Source organism: Apis mellifera, linkage group LG8 (assembly GCF_003254395.2).
Source record: "Apis mellifera strain DH4 linkage group LG8, Amel_HAv3.1, whole genome shotgun sequence".
Taxonomy (NCBI): domain Eukaryota; kingdom Metazoa; phylum Arthropoda; class Insecta; order Hymenoptera; family Apidae; genus Apis; species Apis mellifera.
Window position 1 is genome coordinate 11,932,584 of NC_037645.1, and position 19,857 is coordinate 11,952,440.

The 19,857-nt window shown below is 19.2% G+C and overlaps 6 protein-coding genes across 7 annotated transcripts; 3 read left to right on the plus strand and 3 right to left on the minus strand.

Moving 5' to 3' along the window:
• Positions 1–834: 834 nt before the first annotated feature.
• Positions 835–4,059, plus strand: LOC726315 (sphingomyelin phosphodiesterase 1). The gene is made up of 8 exons (XM_026442378.1): positions 835–892; positions 1,324–1,634; positions 1,731–2,117; positions 2,386–2,558; positions 2,797–2,997; positions 3,186–3,531; positions 3,650–3,840; positions 3,921–4,059. Exons 2-8 carry the CDS (start codon positions 1,401–1,403, stop codon positions 4,042–4,044), a joined length of 1,656 nt encoding a protein of 551 aa, XP_026298163.1. The 5' UTR covers positions 835–892; positions 1,324–1,400; the 3' UTR covers positions 4,045–4,059.
• A 44-nt stretch (positions 4,060–4,103) lies between these two features.
• Positions 4,104–5,825, minus strand: LOC726341 (ubiquinol-cytochrome-c reductase complex assembly factor 1). Its single transcript, XM_016913327.2, has 6 exons — positions 5,670–5,825; positions 5,149–5,355; positions 4,982–5,054; positions 4,719–4,885; positions 4,353–4,547; positions 4,104–4,288 (listed from the first exon to the last, which is right to left on the minus strand). The coding sequence occupies exons 1-6, from the start codon at positions 5,703–5,705 to the stop codon at positions 4,217–4,219; spliced, it is 750 nt and encodes a 249-aa protein (XP_016768816.2). The 5' UTR covers positions 5,706–5,825; the 3' UTR covers positions 4,104–4,216.
• Positions 5,826–7,017: 1,192 nt separating this feature from the next.
• On the plus strand, positions 7,018–10,227 carry LOC412728 (rab5 GDP/GTP exchange factor). The gene is made up of 9 exons (XM_396181.7): positions 7,018–7,351; positions 7,829–7,941; positions 8,094–8,351; positions 8,466–8,595; positions 8,658–8,755; positions 8,859–9,115; positions 9,269–9,400; positions 9,481–9,726; positions 9,790–10,227. Exons 1-9 carry the CDS (start codon positions 7,173–7,175, stop codon positions 10,180–10,182), a joined length of 1,806 nt encoding a protein of 601 aa, XP_396181.4. The 5' UTR covers positions 7,018–7,172; the 3' UTR covers positions 10,183–10,227.
• Positions 10,228–10,535: 308 nt separating this feature from the next.
• Positions 10,536–12,038, minus strand: LOC726383 (NADH dehydrogenase (ubiquinone) complex I, assembly factor 6). Its single transcript, XM_006569725.3, has 4 exons — positions 11,878–12,038; positions 11,390–11,612; positions 10,903–11,298; positions 10,536–10,779 (listed from the first exon to the last, which is right to left on the minus strand). Exons 1-4 carry the CDS (start codon positions 12,006–12,008, stop codon positions 10,600–10,602), a joined length of 930 nt encoding a protein of 309 aa, XP_006569788.2. The 5' UTR covers positions 12,009–12,038; the 3' UTR covers positions 10,536–10,599.
• A 738-nt stretch (positions 12,039–12,776) lies between these two features.
• LOC113218929 (guanine nucleotide-binding protein subunit beta-like protein 1) lies at positions 12,777–14,455 on the minus strand. The gene is made up of 4 exons (XM_026442184.1): positions 14,215–14,455; positions 13,796–13,974; positions 13,301–13,619; positions 12,777–13,211 (listed from the first exon to the last, which is right to left on the minus strand). The coding sequence occupies exons 1-4, from the start codon at positions 14,353–14,355 to the stop codon at positions 12,909–12,911; spliced, it is 942 nt and encodes a 313-aa protein (XP_026297969.1). The 5' UTR covers positions 14,356–14,455; the 3' UTR covers positions 12,777–12,908.
• LOC551297 (sorting nexin-14) lies at positions 14,258–19,842 on the plus strand. 2 transcript variants are annotated; one of them, XM_006569726.2, is made up of 9 exons: positions 14,258–14,370; positions 15,517–15,751; positions 16,103–16,492; positions 16,789–17,101; positions 17,307–17,462; positions 17,719–17,843; positions 18,002–18,063; positions 18,267–19,105; positions 19,389–19,842. In XM_006569726.2, exons 1-9 carry the CDS (start codon positions 14,312–14,314, stop codon positions 19,805–19,807), a joined length of 2,598 nt encoding a protein of 865 aa, XP_006569789.1. In that variant the 5' UTR covers positions 14,258–14,311; the 3' UTR covers positions 19,808–19,842. The 2 variants fall into 2 exon arrangements, with proteins under 2 accessions (XP_006569789.1, XP_623699.3); XM_623696.6 differs by lacking the exon at positions 14,258–14,370 and adding an exon at positions 14,659–15,045.
• Positions 19,843–19,857: the final 15 nt, after the last annotated feature.

Sequence of the window (19,857 nt, forward strand, 5' to 3'; positions counted from 1 at the left end):
ATCGATATATAGTTGGTAAAAAATTTTTTATCATTAATATTGATATTTTAAAATTAATTAAATGTAAATTTAATTAAGAAATTTAATAAAATAATGATTTTCTTATATTAATTTTTAACTTAATTATATCAATAAATTAATTTCAAACAATCAAAATGTCAATTTTAAAAAATTTTTTATATCAATGTTTGTAAAAAATATAAAATAACACGTAAAAAAACAAAAACCAGAAAAAATTAAAACAAATAATTTTATAAGAAAAAAATATTACAAATTTTTAAAATATGTCAAATTATCAACGCGATTGTATTTAATATACGAAAAAAATGAACAAAATAACTTTTAATCTTTTAATAAAAAATTATATATATGTATAAATAAAAAATAAATTAATTTTATTATATATTATATAATGTTATAAATATTAGTAGTTTTATTAATTTTCAACAATATTGATTTATTCGAAAATATTATTTTAAATGGAAAAAATTATTCTATATTTATAGATTTCTTAATTTTTAAGAATTTAATTTTATAGAATTTCTAGCAATTTGATGATACATAATATATATATATATACATATATATATATTATTTTTTTAAATATATTAAAACTTTAGATGTAATATCTAAAGATTATTTAAATTTTAAATATATTTCTTAATATTGAATGTTTATTTTTAAAATCATGGAATAATCGTCTTAAGAAAATATTGCACCATTTATCAGTAAAAAAATACTTAAACAAGATAAAAAAAAAAGGGAAAACGATTGAAAACATTAAATTAAATGTAGTATTGAATTGAATTGAAGTGGAAAAACAAAATGTTTCAACAATTAATTTTGAGTTTATTAATTTTAATTATTAATAGTTCCGCTTTAAATATAGAAGGTGAAATAAAATAATTAATTTAAATTAAATTATAATTAATAAAAATAAATTTAGAAAAATAAAAGTATTTTCATTTTTTAATAAAAATATGTTGTATATTAATTACGAATAATAATAAAATTAATAATATTTTCTAATTGAATAATATTCTAAACATATATTGTATTTAAATTAATATATAAAAATATTATTTAAAGAATTATATTTAATTCATAAATTTGTAATTTATAAATTTTAATTTTCTTTTGCTTTAGAATTTTTAAGAAAATCTTAAGAAATTATCTTCTTTTGAATTGTTTAATAAAAATAATGTATTATTTAAAATATATTATTCAAAATAATTTTTGAAATAATAAAATTTTTTTTTAATTTTTTTAATAATAAAGTGATAATTAATTTAATAATAAAATAAAAAATTTATTTATTAACAGATGTAGATGTAATTTCATTTTCAAATGAAATTGAATTATGGACAAATTTAAACCATGAAAGAGAATTGTTTAAGAATATGATCAATTTTTTAAAGATTCCCACAGAACTTCAAAACTCTGATTGGAGATCTTTTTCGGCTAATTCAAGTACCAAAATATGTATTATATGTAAAATAATTTTAACAACATTTATAAATTCACGACATAAAGGAATGTCTGAAGAAGATATAAGAAACAATGTAATTAATTTATGTGTACTTTTAAACATCCAAACAGAAAGAGTATGTAAAGGATTCATTGAATCAAACTTGGTAATTAAACTTTATATTTAACTATTTATTTATCAAAATATATTTATCAAAATATTTTAATTTTATTTATAGATTATCAATTTTTTATTTTTGTAGCCTATTATTTTGTATATAATAGATTCCAAACCAAATCTAACAGCTAATACAATTTGTGGTGTTGTTCTGGAATCCAAATCTTGTCCTTTAAATGATTCTAAATTTGACTGGAATATTGATATTAATAACAATTTTAATATAACAATTACTGAAAATGAAACACAAGAACAAATAAAAATTTTACAAATAACGGATCTGCATTATGATCTTCTCTATGAAATAAATGGTAATGCAAATTGTGGAGAACCAGTTTGTTGCCGAAAAAATCAAAATAAAAATATATCTGATATATCTTCATTTGCTGGATTTTGGGGAGATTATCGATCCTGTGATACTCCATGGCATGCAATTATTGATGCTTTACATCACATGAAGGATACACATCAAGTACTGGAATTATAAATAATTTAATAAAAAAAAAATTAATAAAATCCAGGCAATGATTAATTATGCATAAAATTTAAAATTTATTGATTTTTATTTAAAAATTTCATTTTTTTTTATTTTATTTTAGTAATTATTTTTTAATATTAGTAATTTTTTTTTTAATTATTAATATATAGAATATGGTGCTCATAAGTTAGATATAATTAATAAATTACAAATATTACAAAATTTATATCACAATTTAAATGAAATTTATTTTAATTTCTAGGATATAGATTTTATATATTTTACTGGTGATATAATAGATCATGGAGTATGGGAGACTTCAAAGGAAGGAAATATTCAAAGTCTTATAAAAATGTATGATTACATTCATAATCTTTTTAACAATACTATAATATATCCAGTACTTGGAAATCATGAACCACACCCTTTAAATCAGTAAGTTTACTGAAATTTTAATTTTGAAAAATTGATTTTACTATTAGAAGATAAATTTTTTGTAAATTATATATTTGTAATTGAAAAATATCAATATACTTTTTATTTTTGATTTTTGAAAAATCTTTTTGGATATTCTTTTTTAAATATTTGATTTTATATTTTTTAATTTAGTTAATTGAATTGAATCATTTGCATATAAAATTTTTAAATCAATAATTTTTTAAATTAAATATAGATTTGCACCAAAAAATATAACACAAGTCAATTTAACTACAAATTGGCTTTATAAATTAATGGCAGATTTATGGATTGGATATGGTTGGTTACCAGAATCTACGCGTTCCACAATACTTCAAGGAGGATATTATACTGTTATCCCAAAAAAAGGATTTAGAATTATAGCCTTAAATAGTAATGTTTGTTATTCTTACAATTGGTATGTGAAATAAATACGATTTCATAATCATAAAATAATAATATAGTAATAATTGCTATTAATAATTATTATTAAAAATAAATTTTTTAAAAATTAATTATTAATTTCAAAATTTTATTTTATAAGTTATTTTGATTAATTCATTATATATATATATTTTTTAATTATTTGTTTATTTATTTATTCAGGTGGCTTTGGTATAATCCAAAAGATCCTGATAATCAACTGCAATGGCTTCTAAATATTCTTTCTGAAGCAGAAAAGAATAATGAATTTGTACATATTTTATCCCATATACCTTTTAATAGTAATAGTTGTTTTAAGACATGGAAACGAGAATACTTAAGAATAATTGATAGATTCTCTCATTTAATTAAAGCTGAATTTAATGGACATACTCATAAAGATGAAATAGCAATATTCTATAATTCTGATAATAAACCAAAACATATTGGTTGGAATGGTGGTAGCATAACAACTTATTCAAAATTGAATCCGAATTATAAAATATATATAGTGAATTGTAGCAATTATGTAAGTTAATTTTTTATTTGTTTATGATAAATAAAATAATCTAAACTAAATATAATTATGTAAATGATTATAGACTTATCTTAATTTGATGTAAAAATACATTAATTCCTTCTTGCAGGCAGTAATTGATTATCAAAATTGGATGTATGATCTTAGTTTTGCCAATAAAAATATCCATGTTAGACCAATCTGGTATAAATCATATTCCTTTAAAGAAGAATATAACCTTATTGATTTATCTGCCAAATCTTTAAGTGATTGGCTCTCTATAGCAGCAAAAAATGAAACATTATTAAACAAATATTATAGGTATAGTATAATTAAAATAAAATATTAAATATAAAATTATATATATTTTATATAATTTATTTATATTATTGTTACTATAGGAATTTTTACAAGCAAGCAGAACCTTCATTGCAAGAAAATTGTAATTTAAATTGTAAAAAACAATATTTGTGCAATATAATTGTAGGTTCAAAAACTAAATTATGTAATATTTTAATAAATTAATTATTATTATTAATTATATTATTATAAATATAATTTGTATTAAATATTATAAATATGATTGAAATAAAAGATGAAATTTTAATACATAGATTAAATATATTTGTTATGTGAATTATAACTAATTAAAATTTACAAATTCATTCAAAAATATTAATAAATTTCACTTGATAATTTACAAATCTACCCATTTTACCATTGATTTTTGGAAAATTTTTTCAGGTGGAATTTTATCAAATTCATTAATCTAAAAGCAAAATAATCATATTATTATATAATTCACCATAAGAAAATAAAAATATTTTCATTACCTGTTTTCTAACATAAATTAAAAGTTTTTCTAGATGTTCTGGATTGTTACATTCTAAAGAAAAAAATCTTCTCCATAATGCACTAGCTAATACTTTATCATCTGACATAATTCCTTCATCATAACCAATTACAGCAGCATTAAACTGATATGTTAATTCCATTAATTGTTCCTTTTTTACTTTTGGAGCAATTGGCTAATAAAAAAAATAAACACATTTTAAACAATAAATTGATTAGCAAAAATTAAAATTAATAAAATAAAAATAAAATTTAAAATATAAAACTTTTTTTTATATTTATATGAAATAAATATACTTATATATATAAATTGTAATTCAATGATAATAAATAATTTAGATACTTACACCAAGTAGTTCTACTCTTGCAAGAACATCATGCCACATGGCTTCGACAATATTCTTTATAACTACTTTACCTTTTTCTCCTTCAGCCATAAAACGTACCATTAACATCCAAACATGCAATTCTGTGATTAAAAACCAAGAGAAAAATGTATCTGGCATATTAAAACCTAGTAAATAAAAATAATTTAATTATCTAACAATTTATTAAATCTAATTAAATGATGTTAAATTGTATTAATAAAATATTAAAATCAAAAACATACCTTTAAAAAATATTGAATAATTAAGATTTCTAGGAATGTCATCATATATTAAATAACCTAATCCACTTAAATACTAAAAATACAATAAAATATAAATAAATTTATATTAATGTTTAATATATATTTGTTATTTAACATTATTAAATTCATAATATAATTATACTTACATATTTCTGCCTGAAAAGATCAAACCTATGTAATAAATTTTTAAATATTCCACTTGGACTTATTGGTTTAATTAAATTCTTAGATATATTTTTTATATGTACATTCTTATAAAAATGACGAAATTGAGGTTTTATTAAAAAATATATATCGCTATTATTAATAAATTTATATTCTGTTATATATTTTAATGTAGACGACAAAGGTATCTTTTGTCATAAATATTTTAGAGGCCATACATTAGAAAGAAAAATTAATTTAATTAGATATTATAAATAAGAAATCATGATAAGAAAATTTACAATAATTATTACACCATAAATATAAAAATAATATATAATATTATTGTCATAAATAAAAAAAATAAAATCAATAAAAACATCATAATCTTTATATTTTTTTATAATAATCTTTACATTTATAATCTTTATCTTAAGATAAGATTAAAGTTAATAATAATATAAAAATAATTTTTAACTACTAGGTTAATTAAAATCTTTTATTATTTTAATTAAAAATATACCTTTTTAAGAGTTAACATTCTTGTACAATGCATCATTTTGTCATATATATTTTAAATTTTTAACAAGATGTAGAAAACATTTAATTCTTTACTTTTTAAATGAGAAAACAAACTAAAACCCTTGTTCTTTTTTAAATAGCGAAAACATTTCTCTCAATAACCTTAATAAGAAGCGCGGCAAAATTTGAAATTATATTTATAATTACATTTTCTATGATTTTACTAAAAAAAATTCTAATTAATATGTCAAAAAAATATTAAAGTAACCTTTAAAAATGGAGTATATGTATATAAATTATTTAATACAAATAATTTTATAAAATAGTAAAAATTTAAATTTTTTAATATATGTGCTGAAAATTAATATATTTTATTTCAATTTTAAGTCTTAAAAATTATAATTATTATATATTTCTCAATTATATGAATAATATGTAAATAATAAATAATGATTAATTATCACTATATAAAAAGTTCGAAAAAAAATAAACATTTTATTAAAAATAAAATAAATTTTTATAAAATATTTTATACAAAGCATTAATATATTTTGGGATATTTTGGAAAAGTATTCTAAAAGTTAAAATAAATACAAAAATTGATATATAAAAATATTGATTCAGATTTATTTATTAAATGACAAGCAATTTAAATTTCGGTTAAATGAAATAATATATTCTGTTTTTATTTCATCTAAAAACAAACTTAATAAACTTCAACTAATATTTTTATTGTACGAATTTTTATTTTTTTTTTTGGTCTTTAAAATCAATTTTCTAAAAATATCTCACGAATATATTTACTTTTTATATAAGGAACGAAAAAGAGATTGAATCATTTTATAATGATTCTAATAGAAATCGATGTTATACAATTTTTTTTAATATACAATTATATTTATAATATACAATTAATTATACAATTTTTAAATATTCATTCTTATAATATTTATTCTAAATTATATATACTATTGAATATATATTTATTTATTTTGCTTTATTAAGAACAAATATAAACAAAGTGAAAATAGTGAAAAAAATAAGAATAAAATAAAAATTTAAAATAAAATTAGTACCATCTCTAGAGTGCCGCAAATGAAACAAAATAAGAAAAAATAATATAGAACAAATAATAGAAAAAGAGGATAAAAAATAGGATAAAAACTGTCAATGCCATCTCTTTTGTACTTTAAAATTTTGGTTCTCTACTTTATCCTGCGTTTAAAAAAAATGTCTTTCAAAAATAGAGCAATTCTTATTCTATCTCTATTATTTGTTATCTTTGTTCATATTTTGTTTTATCTGCAGCACTCTAAAGATGGCGCTGATTCATAATTTTTATCTCTATCTTTTTTCATTACTTTCTCTCTTTGATTTACTCTAAAATTTATTCGTTTAAAAGACATCAATATGTGATTAACTTTATTGTCTTTTTTGCTTAACCTATTGATTAAAAATCAATATTATACAAAAAAAAACTTAAAAACTTAAGAATTTTGTCAAAATGTATTCAACAAAAACACCCACTTTAAGAATTGATGAAGCTGATCTTAAATGTAAAAATGGTTGTGGATTTTATGGAAATGCCGAATGGGAAGGTTATTGCAGCAAATGTTATAGAGAATATTTACAAAAACAAAGATCACAAACAGAATGTAATATTCACGGACAGGGATATGATTTGTATGTCTATTGATTATAATTTATATTAAATTAGTTACAATTAAAAATTTTTTAAATTTTTAATTCAATGTATTTTAAATGTAAATATAAAATATTTGAAAAAAATGATTTTTCTAAAGAATTATACATTATAATAATAATTTAATATAAATTTAATTTACATTTTAATTTACATTATTCAATTATTTCTCAAAATAAAATAATTATATTTTTTTATGAAAGATCTTTGTACATAAAAGTATTTAAAAATTATATATTTGGATTTTTTTTTACATTTATTCCTTATATTATATATTTTACTATATTATATTTATTTTTAAAAATTAATTATTTAAAAAATTTTTCATATATAATAAAAAATATTTTATTTATATAAAAGGAAAATGATATATTTATAAATTTAAATTTTATATTATTTTGATTAGTAATTAATATTATTATTATTATTAGTGATAAATAATATTATAAATGTTTCAGTGCTTCTTCGAATAAAAATACAATTAGTGCTCATCAAAAATATGAAGAAAAAAAAGTACAAGAAAAAAAGTATAAATTATTAAATATATCTTTTCGTAAACCAGTTACAAAAGGTAGATTTATCTTATAATATTTATTTTTATGTATGATTTTTTTTAATTTATATTAAAAGATATAGTTCAAATTATTATTTATATTTTTCTATAAATATTTACTTCCATACTTTATATTTTTTTATTATTCTAAAAGTTTTGTTTTTTTTTAGTACAGGGATATCAGGAATTACTTTATGAATTAACAAAAGATAATCCTGATCTTGAAAAAGTAAAAACAGATAATCGTGACTTAATAGCTATGATTGCTAAAACACCAGTAGAAAGAGATGTTAAGAAATGTATGCATTCATTTATTATTGAAATACTTCAGAATAAAGATATTAAAAGAATAGAAGAACTTTCAGAGATTACACAAAATTTTTATCAAGTATTTGCTAAACGTTTAGAAAATAGTGTCAAATATGCAGGTATTTTAAAAATAAATTTAAAATAAAATAATTTGAGAATGTATAAATAAAATAATTTAACGAATTTTTTAAATAAATGTAAATAAAACAAATATTTTAAATTTATTATTTCAGATATAACATCAGAAGTCAAAGAAAAATTATTAGATTATGTAGAAAGATATACAATGACTTTACTTTATAGAATTCTTTTTTGTCCACCTTTTACAAATGATGAAGAAAAAGATTTAGCAATACAAAAAAGGTTTATCTTATTTATAGATTAAAGATGAAATTTCAAATTTATATATAAATATAATGTTACAGAATCAGACAATTGAATTGGGTTAGTGGAAAAAATCTGGAATGTCGAATACATGAAACCAGTTCTGAAGTTAGAGAACTTGTTTATACTTCTATAACAGGTTTGTTTTTAAAAAATTCAAAAATTTATAATTTTTTCAATTATATATTATCAAGTTAACAATTATTAATTAATTATAAAAAGACAGTTTAAACTTGTTGTAGATTTATTAAATATGGATTCTGCAAAAGCTCCACAAGAAAAACTTTCTTGTGTTATTTATTGTTGTCGAAATATATTTTTAATGTTACAACAATCTGTTGGTGGACCTGCATCTGCAGATGAATTTCTTCCTGCCTTAATTTTTATTGTTTTAAAAGCTAATCCTGCTCGTCTTAAAAGTAACATCAATTTTATTACTAGATTTTGTAATGCAAGCAGATTGATGACAGGAGAAGGAGGATATTATTTTACAAATTTGGTAATGTTTATTGGAATATTTTATAATTAATATCAAAATAATTAATTAAAACATTATTATTTTATAAAAAAAAATGAAAAAAAAAATTTTTATACAAAATTTAAATTAATTTAAAAAAATAGAATATTTAAAAAAACATAATAAATATTGTAGTGTTGTGCAGTATCTTTTATTGAAAATTTAACAGCTGAATCATTGAATATGGATGAAAAAGATTTTAATGCTTATATGTCTGGAGAACGTGTACCTGCTAATACATGGGAATCTGCTTTAATGATATGTGAAGTATATATTATATCTTCCTTTAATAATCTTGAATGAATAATTCAATATCTTTTGTACAATTTATTTTATTATATATATAGAGTTTGCACTTAATGTGTGAAGATATAACACTCCTTAATGAAATGAAAGCCAAAACTACAGAAATAATGAATGAAACATTAAGTTTAAAAGAAAAAATGTTACAATTTCAAGAAGAAATGAAATCAGAAGTACAAACAGTTTTGGACAGAACTCCTTTATTAATTACACACAGTCAGAGATTGCCTACTAATTTAGATTGCGAAGATATTGAAAGCTATCAATTACCACCTCCAATTATTCCACAAGTAAATAATTTTTTCAAATTGATAAATCCTTTATAAGAACTTACATGTAACAATTAATTGCAGGTTTGTCCTACTACAATTAGTAATTCTACACCATTAAACGATATAAAAACTTCTTTAATGGAAGATTGTATTACACCATCTCCTACTTTTGATTTTCCATCTTTCATTGGTGATGACAGTTTTGATGTAAGCAAAGCAGAAGATGAAACTAGTCTTATAAGTTTGGATACACAAAGTGATTTTGATACACAACAAGAAAAATCTACAAATGATTTATTAGTATCTACCCATTTAAATTTACCATGTTCTACAGAATCGGAACAAGAAGATTATCATGGATTCACAGTTCAAGGTTCAAATATACCTACAATTCCTTGTAGTACTGGAGATTTATCTTTAAATTCTACAGAAATGGATTGTGATAATTATACAAATTATTTTCGTAATGTTTAAAAAATGTAAAGTCACATTTTAGTTAAAAATCCTAAAAAAATACTTAGTTTCTATAAACAAATCATACAATATTATTAAATAAATAAAACATGTTAAAATATATGATAATAAGTTATTGAAATAAATTATTTAAATTATTTTAATTTTTTTAATTTCTTTTAATAAAGCATGAAGTAATTTTAACTTTTATTGAAAGTTTTTATATTATACACATCTATATTTTAATAATTAATTAATAATTAAATATCACAAAAACAAATCAAAATAACAATTTGAAAAATTTATAAATTAATGAATTATAATATTTAATTTTATTGTAATATATATACGATTATTATTTTTAATATTTTATAATATTTTAATTGAGATAATTTAAATTAAAACTAAATTTATGTAATAAATATTTATAAGTCAAGTTTAATATGTGTAACTTTTCCAATATAAGTATAAAGGAAGTAAATGATTCTTTTTCTGTAATCTTGCATCAAAGATATTAAAATCTGCTCTTCTCAATTCATTTAAATATTTTTGAAGACAAATTATTGGTAAAAAAATTAAATGAGCTTCTTTCTCCATTTTACATTTAAGAGAAATTGTCTAAAAAGAATAAAAATTTTTATATTAAAATACACATAAAATAAAAAGATGAAATATTATTTTTCTTATTTTTTCATTTTTTAATTTATTTTTATTATAATTTTATTTTTAATATATACTTACAGCATCTAAATGTAGTTTTCCATAAGAAGCTACATCATATATTACATTTTGAAGATCTTTACTTGATTGACCTTGTAATACAGCTTCTGTAGATACATTATGTTTCATTAATATATCTTGTGGCAACATATTTACTCTTTTACTAGCATTATATGGAATTGATCGAATTAAATTCACAATGCCATGAGCCTTGCCCATATGACTTGCAGCATGATCAGCATCAATATTAGTCACACCATGTGCTTGTAATAAAAGATAATAAATGGAAGAACTACTATATTCTGTATATTTTTCTATTGCACTCATATCATTAAATGAATAATCTTTAAGTTTTTCAAGTCTTATATCAATAAGACGTTTAAAATAATGTTTAGAAAGAGAATATTTCTGTAAAATCTGTAAAAATTTTTCTTAAAATTATCATACTTTTTAATAAAGAATTATAATTAATATTAAAATTTGATAAAATAAAAAAATAAAATCATACTGTATGTAATGCTAACATAACAGGACTTCTTGGAGGATTTCCTTTATATGTATCATTTAATGCATCTATCCAAAATTTTAATCTCATTTCTCCTATTTTATAATCATGTACTTGGTCTTTTATTTGAGCTATTTCAACATTAAATGCACGGATTACAAATGCAGCTGCTTTATTTTTATGTGATAACAATAATGTACATAAATAATTTTCATAATCATGATTTCTGAAAGATATTAAAATATTAAGAAATAAAAATTTATTTTCTTTTATCTATATCTTTTTTAAAAAATTAAAAAAAAAAAAATTATTCTTATTTATAAATCCTTATTTATTAGAAAAAGCCTAAATTTTTTAAATATTCATAAACCATAATTAAATATTTTTTTATTTATTTAATTATTAATTTTTATATATGAAACAATATTAAAAATAATAATATATATATAGAATAACCACACATATACTTGTTATCAATAATTATAAAATACCTAACTAATTCCAAACAATATTCAACTGGCGTTTGTTTTCTAATCACATTTGAATATTTTAAAATTTGTAATGATACATTTTGTTTTAAATAAAAATTTCTATTCATAATTGATATTTGTGTAATAAACATTTTAAATATTAATAAATATATTATGTTAGATAAAATTTAAATAACAATACTTAATATTTAATATATCAAAAATAAATAAATAATTATCAATAATATAATTAAATATATAACATAATAATTATTATAACAGTAGTTATAGAAAGTAAGATTAGTATAGTATATCTTAGAATATACTGTAAATTCTAATTAATATTGTTTGAATTTTATCAAATTATATTAGTATAATTAAAATAAATCATTATATTATATCTATTTATGTATAAATTTTAATAAAATATAATAATTTAAGATAAATGACAAAGCGATTATTGAAAATAAACACATTCGAAAAATTAACCTCTATAAATATCAATAAGTTGTAAATTTATAATAAATAATTAAATTATTAAATTAAAATAATTTTCAATGATTGTATCATTATAAAAAATTTTATAATTTATATTTTTTAAATTATACATCTACTTAGAAGAAATTTAAAAAAATATTATTACTTCTACTTTGTAAATTTTTGTTTATTCTATATAATTTATAATTTTAATAATTTTGTATTTTTAATTTTTATTTAAATAGAAATCTTAAATAGAATTCAATTAAAAAACGAAAACTGATATATAAATATAATATATATATATATATATATATATATATATATATATATATATATACAATTATATGTCTTAATAACTTTTATATGTTTTATATATGATATTAAATATATAATTTAATAAAAAATTAATATTTACATGAATTGAAGTACAATAAAATATATTTTTATATATATTGTATGAAATTATTTCATGTAATTTAATTAAACTTTCATATACATTAATAGATAATTTTTAATTACAATCATTTACAAATCATTATTTAAATTATTCAATAGTTTTTCATTAATAAAGTTTAATTATAAATATCCCATAATGCAATACATCCATCTTTTGCAGCTGTAGCCATTATGCATTTGTTATCATATACTTTTATTCCTTGTATAGAATAATTAATATCTTGTATAGTATCTTTATGTTGATTTAAAACGGCTAGTGGTTTTAAACTTTTCCAAGAAAATAATCTAACTCGACTATCCCATCCACCAACAGCCATAATTTTAGCATCAGGTCTAATTGTTATTATAGAAGTACCAGGATTTGTTATAGTTATTTTATTTTTATTATTTAATACATGATTAACTGATAATGTAAATATCTAAAAATTAAAAATTTATATCATTATATATAAATTCATATCAATTCTAATTTTTGATTAATTCATTTATATTTATTTTTAATTTTTACCTGTAAATTGTCAGAAGGACCAGCAATAACTCCTTTCATTAAAGTAGTATCAAAATCTAAAGCCATTGGACATGTTTCTACAGTTAAAGAACTTAATATTTTATTTTGTCGAACATCCCATAGGATTAATTTGCCTACTTCATAAGCAATTAAAACTAATTTTTCATTTTTCAGTGGTTTAATAGCCATTATTTCTCCTAGATTTTGAAAATTTGAAGTATTTAATTTCAATTCTATATTAAAAGTAATTGAAGATAAAATTCCAACAGTGGATTCTTTAAGTGGTATAAATATTTCATTATCAGAAAGTACTTGAAACCTGTTGTGAACATATAAATTAAATTAATAAAAATCAATAATAAAAATTTTAGTATAATTTATTTTATTTAAGAAATAATTCTACTAAAAAAATTTAGTTAGTTTTTTTACAAAGCTATTAAAAATTTTACATACACATGTATATACATATGTATATATATATATATATATATGTACCTGCAATAATGATAAAAATCTATATTCATTGATTTATGCATAATCCATTGAGCTTCTGTTTTCTTATACATTTTTAATAAACCACATTTATGTTGTACAAATAAATTGTCATTGTTTAAATTTTGTAAATTTAAACAGGAATCCTGGTTTGATGTAATTTGATATAATTCTCTATTTGTCTTTAATATAAAAATATTATATTATAAAATTATTTAAAAATTATATATATGTTATATAATATTATATATATTATATATATTATATATATATATATATATATATATATATATATATATATATATATTACTATTATTATTATTTAAATTATTAATATAATTCAAATTTTTATATATTTTATTTTATTCTATAATATTGATATTTGAAAATTACTTAATAAAAATATGAAGTGTTTTATTTACATTTAAATCCCAAACATGGATATTGCCCTTAGCAGTACCTGCATAAAGATGTTCTATGTTGGAAGTTACTTGAAAAAGAATACAATTTACACAATCCATGTTACGAAAAATATATTTTGGATCCGGAGGAAATATTGCCATTGAAATAAGTTTTGAGTGATTATATTTACTATTATAAAATTTCTAATATAATATAAATTAAGATTTTAATCATAAATTTGTTAGGATGTATTTAAAAATATGCATAGAAATTTATTAATAATTTTTAAATAAGAATATTTTTAAAAAACAAATAATATATACATAAATTTAAGTAATTCTTATATTAAAATAAACTCTTATAAAACTCTTATGAAAACAATGAGATAAAATTTTTTATTTAAATTTTTGACCTTTTGAAATGAAAATTACTATCAGTCTTAATTTTTAATTATATATCACATTAATATTAGGTTATAAAATTAATATATACTTTAAAGAGACAAAATTATATTAGTTATCAAAACAAAACGATTTTTAATTCTGCGTTTCGATACATATTAAGTAACTATAGGTATACACATCTCCATTGTTCAATACTAATATCATATGTTATCCTGTGAAACCATCTTTGAAACCTTGTGTCATATTTTAATTATTTGAATGTTATGCGAAAATATGATAACGATGTTTTACTCTAATTATAATAAAAATATTTGTTATTAAAGAAATGGCATTTATATCTACTGATAAAATACAAGATTTTTATAATATAATAATTACTATATGTAATGTAATAATTCCAGCGACTGTTTTTATACTGATTGCGTTTGTTTCAATTGTATTCGAAAGGTATGTAATTGATATACCTTTATTTTATAGTATATATTTTCAAATTATTGTATTATTATTATATTATTTAATTTTAATAGTATTTTTATTTTCATTTTATTATTTTGTAATTAGGTTATCTTATTATTTTAATATTTTTATTTTTATTATTATGCTCTTTATTAATAAAATAATAAATAATAAAAATAGTTTTTTTATGTAATTAGTAAGTTTTCAAGTAATCAAGTAAGTTTTTGAATTTTTATTAAAATTTATATAGTTATAAGAATAAATTAAAATATTCTAAATTGTATTTTGTATTGAATTTTTGTCACAATCGTTATATTTTATTATATAATTAGTATATATAATTAATAATGTTACATATATTTATACATTAAACATAAAATATTTAATATAAAAAAATCTTAATTTATTTTTTAGATAAAAATAAAAGAATAAATAATTTTGTTATTTATTACAAAATTTCAGCATTATTTGGGTACTTATTATATGTTGTCTCTATATAACAAGTATCTTTTATGGACTTGTTATATTAGAGTATATAGGTGTGGATTTGAATGCATTAAGTGATACTTTTAAGCCAACTTATGAAATTAAAGATCCATGCAGTGTTTGCAGTAATAATAGCTGCAAGAGGCATAAATTGTTACCACATTCAACTAAAGTGAAAATTCCAAAAGATTTTGACCATGCTTTGGAACAAGTAATTATCCTTTACATTATAGATAGTAAATTTTATATCTTAATATAAAATAATATTATATATAATAATAATAATAATAATAATAATAATAATAATAATATTGATTTTAGAAGTCATTTATTTACAAAATATTTTATAATAACTTAAGTTTAATATAGTAATAATAATAATAATAATAATAATACTTTTATTCTATTTGTTTTATTTTTGTAAAAGCTAATTTTAAGAAGAAATAAAAAAATATTTTATTTATTGTAATTAAATGATGAAAAAAATATATATATATTTGTATTTATTTTTAAAATTAGTTCGAATCTAATATAAAAATTAATATATTATTTTCTTTTACAGCTTTTGGAAGATCTGTTACAGAAATATGTTTGCGCATGGTATTCGAATTTTTCAACGAACGAAGCATTCGTACAACAACTTCGTTTGGCAACAGCCACAGCAACGAAAAATATTACAGTCCGATTACTTCGCACAGACGTCCCTAATGTCGTCTTTTATCACTTAATACCCTTAATATTACAACATGCTCAAAATTGGAAAACACTACGCATGAAAATGAAAGATATATCGGACATGTCTTCCTTTGGAAATCAATTAATCGATCACTTCGGTTGTGAAATACATCCAGCCAGTTACTCGCGTAAAGCAGAGTTAAATTATCTCAGAGGAATAGTAACTGCAATTATACCACATCTATTGCCAGCTATTCATGTATCTATTAATAATAAAGTAAGTCTTTATAGAATTCATTGAAAGAATGAAATTTTCAATTATATTTATATTATATGTTTAGTTTTACTATATTATTTATTATAATAAAACTTAATTAATTTTTAAATTTAGTTTCAGAATCAGTAGTTAATTAATTATTAAAACAAGAAAAACATCTTTTTAAATAATTCATTAATTTAGCTTTATAAGGAATTAAAGACTAGTTAAAATGAAATTTGTTATATTACTTGGAGACTTCTCAATTCAATATAGTCATTACAATTAAAAACTATAATTTTTTATTATGTTTTTAGGTTATACTTCGTGAAATTTTAGCTAATTGGATTTTATTACCAGCAATAGATGCTATTGCTGATCCAGATAACATAAATGCATTAATAACTTTAGCTACTCATCATGAAAATTCAATGTATAATCATATGGATACGATTAATGTGCCAATGTTGCAATGCTGGGTGACAATACCATTGATATCTAAAGTTATGCAGAATAATTTGAAACCTTCATTGGATGAAATTTTGAATGATCCTCGATTATTATATATGTTTATGCAACACATTAAAGAAACTGGACCCATGAATCTTTTTCAATTTTGTTTAGATATTGGTAAATATATATAAAATTTTTATGTATTAGTTTATAATAGTAATTTTTTATTAAATTAAATTAAATTTTCTGGAATTATAATTTTGGATTTAAATTAAACATATTTACAACATAAATTTTGAATCAATTTCTAATAAATTTAAAATTGATATTTTTGAATATAGATTAAAATTTAAAAAGTTCTGATATATTTTTTTATTTTCAGATGACCTGAGTAAGCGTATGTTAAATCCAGATATGAGTTTGAATGCAGAAAATAGTTTGTATACAGATATTCAAAATATGTATGCAACATACTTAGATCCTGAAGGTCCAGAATATTTACATTTACCAGAAGATATATCGATAGGGATAAGACAAAGTAAATATTTTTTTAAAATTCCATTGATAATAAGCATTAAAGTTTTTAGAACGTTTTTTTATATTTTTTATTTTTTTTTATAATTTATTACATACTATGTAATTTTTATATTAAAACTTTTTTTTATACAAATAATTTATAAGTTATTTCATATGTTTAATTTATGTAATTTAAATTACATAAATCTCTTTGTGATATTTGAATATACATTAATATATATGAATATAATTGTATTTTATGTCAATATTATTCTTAGTTTTAGAAAAAGGTTCAAAGAAGATTCAGGAAATGAGGACTTCACGACCATTTTATCAAGCACATCAGGAGGCACATGCTTTATTAGAATCTACTTGTTTACCATCTTTCCATCATAGTTATCAAGTAAGTTGTTTTTATTTTATATTTACTTAATATAATTTTAATATAATAATTTATCTTTTAATTATATATATATATATTATTTAATAAATTATATATTAATAATTATATATTAATAATTTTTTAATATAATATAATTATTTTTTTATGTAATATTACAGTTATATGATTTGTTATGTGGACAAGCAATTCCAAGTCGAATAAAACAGATACCATATACAAGGTAATTTTTTTTATATTTTTTTAATTGTTTAATTATATTAGGACAAATAGTTATTAATTATAATAAAATCATAAAATAGTCAAAAACTTAAAATTTTTAATATTTTATAAACTATTTTTTTATAATGAATTATATGACCAAATGAATTACTAGTACTAATTTTTCTAAGAGATACTTTAAAATTTATATAATTTTTATTTAAGTGTTACTAGTGGATCTACAAATATATCTTCAAAGATAGGGAATCATTTTCCAAAGATCGATGGTGTGTTAAGATCGTCTACAATAGATGGAATGCCCTATCAAGATATATATCAAGGTGAAGAAATAGATTATCCTTCTCGTCCTTACAATGAAATCAAGTATTCGGATGATAGTTTTCACAGGGATTTAACAACATGGCGAATTAGTATTCCACATATTGAAACTGGAGATAATCAAACTTTGTATGTGATAGCTGTACATAACATTGCTGAAGGAAAATCTTGGACAGTTTTACGTCGCGATCAAGATTTTTATGTTTTACGAACACGATTAGCTGAGTTTCATGGAGATAAAGAATTGAGTGATTCACCATTACCTTCAAGAAAGAATCCACATTCATCTTGTGCTATTAATAGACAACGCTATGAAGATTTTTTGGAAAAATTATTATCAAAGCCAGTGCTTAGAAGTAGTGAATTATTATATAATTTCTTGACTGTGCCAAATTTAAAACCTTATTTTACAAATTATAGCACACCAGATATTGGCATATTATATCAAAATATGGCATATAAACTACGAAAAGAGAAAGGACAACATTTAGATAAATTTATGTCGGTATTTTTAGCTTCTACTAATATAAAAAATGATTACACAGATATTGGAATTGAACCATCAAGCGATTCAACAATAAATGAAACAGAGAAAAAAGGACATCGTGATTTATTGTTTGGAATATTCGGAAACAATCTTAATTTAGATCTTAATTTTCGGACTTTATCTTCTTCATTGGAACGATCTCATATTAAGAGTGAATCTTTCCGTGTTGTAGATGCTGGTAAGTTTTTTTTTTATTTTTTTTTTTTTAAATTAATGTTTTATACTATTATTATGCTTTTCTTTTATTTAAAATTAAAAAAAAAATTTATTTTTATGTCTGTGAATAAATTCAAAATAATAATTAAAACAATACTCAAAATGAATATAGATACAAATAAAAAATAAATTATTAATAGAATATAATATATAAAAATCAACATATTTTGAAATAATTTTATTTTTCGAAGAATTTATTTTATAAATAATTTCTAATTATAAATATTCAATTATTATTGTTTTAGTGATCAGATTATTGAATGTGCCATCAATAATTTCACGAATTTTCTGGATGTTTATTTCATCATCACAATCAGCAAAGATGGATCCATATGCCAATATTCTACTCTATAATGTGTTAGCAAAACTTTTAAGAAGTGGTCGTGCAGCTACTGTGGTAAAACTTTTACACGCAAAAGTAATGGATGATAAAAATCATACAAAGAATTTATCTTTTCAAATTAATCGTCGAAATTATTATGAAACAGCAAAAAAAGGATTGTATGGTTTGTTACCTTATTGGTTAATGGGATTTTATAAACCATGGATTGAAATAATGGATTTCATTTTGGATTCATTACAAAATGCACCTTTCAATAAACATCTGGCATATGTTTTACTAGATCAGATTTTAATAAATATATTTCCTGAACTTACAGTTTGACTTATATACAAAATAAAATATATATACGTATTCTAGATAGAAAATAAGAT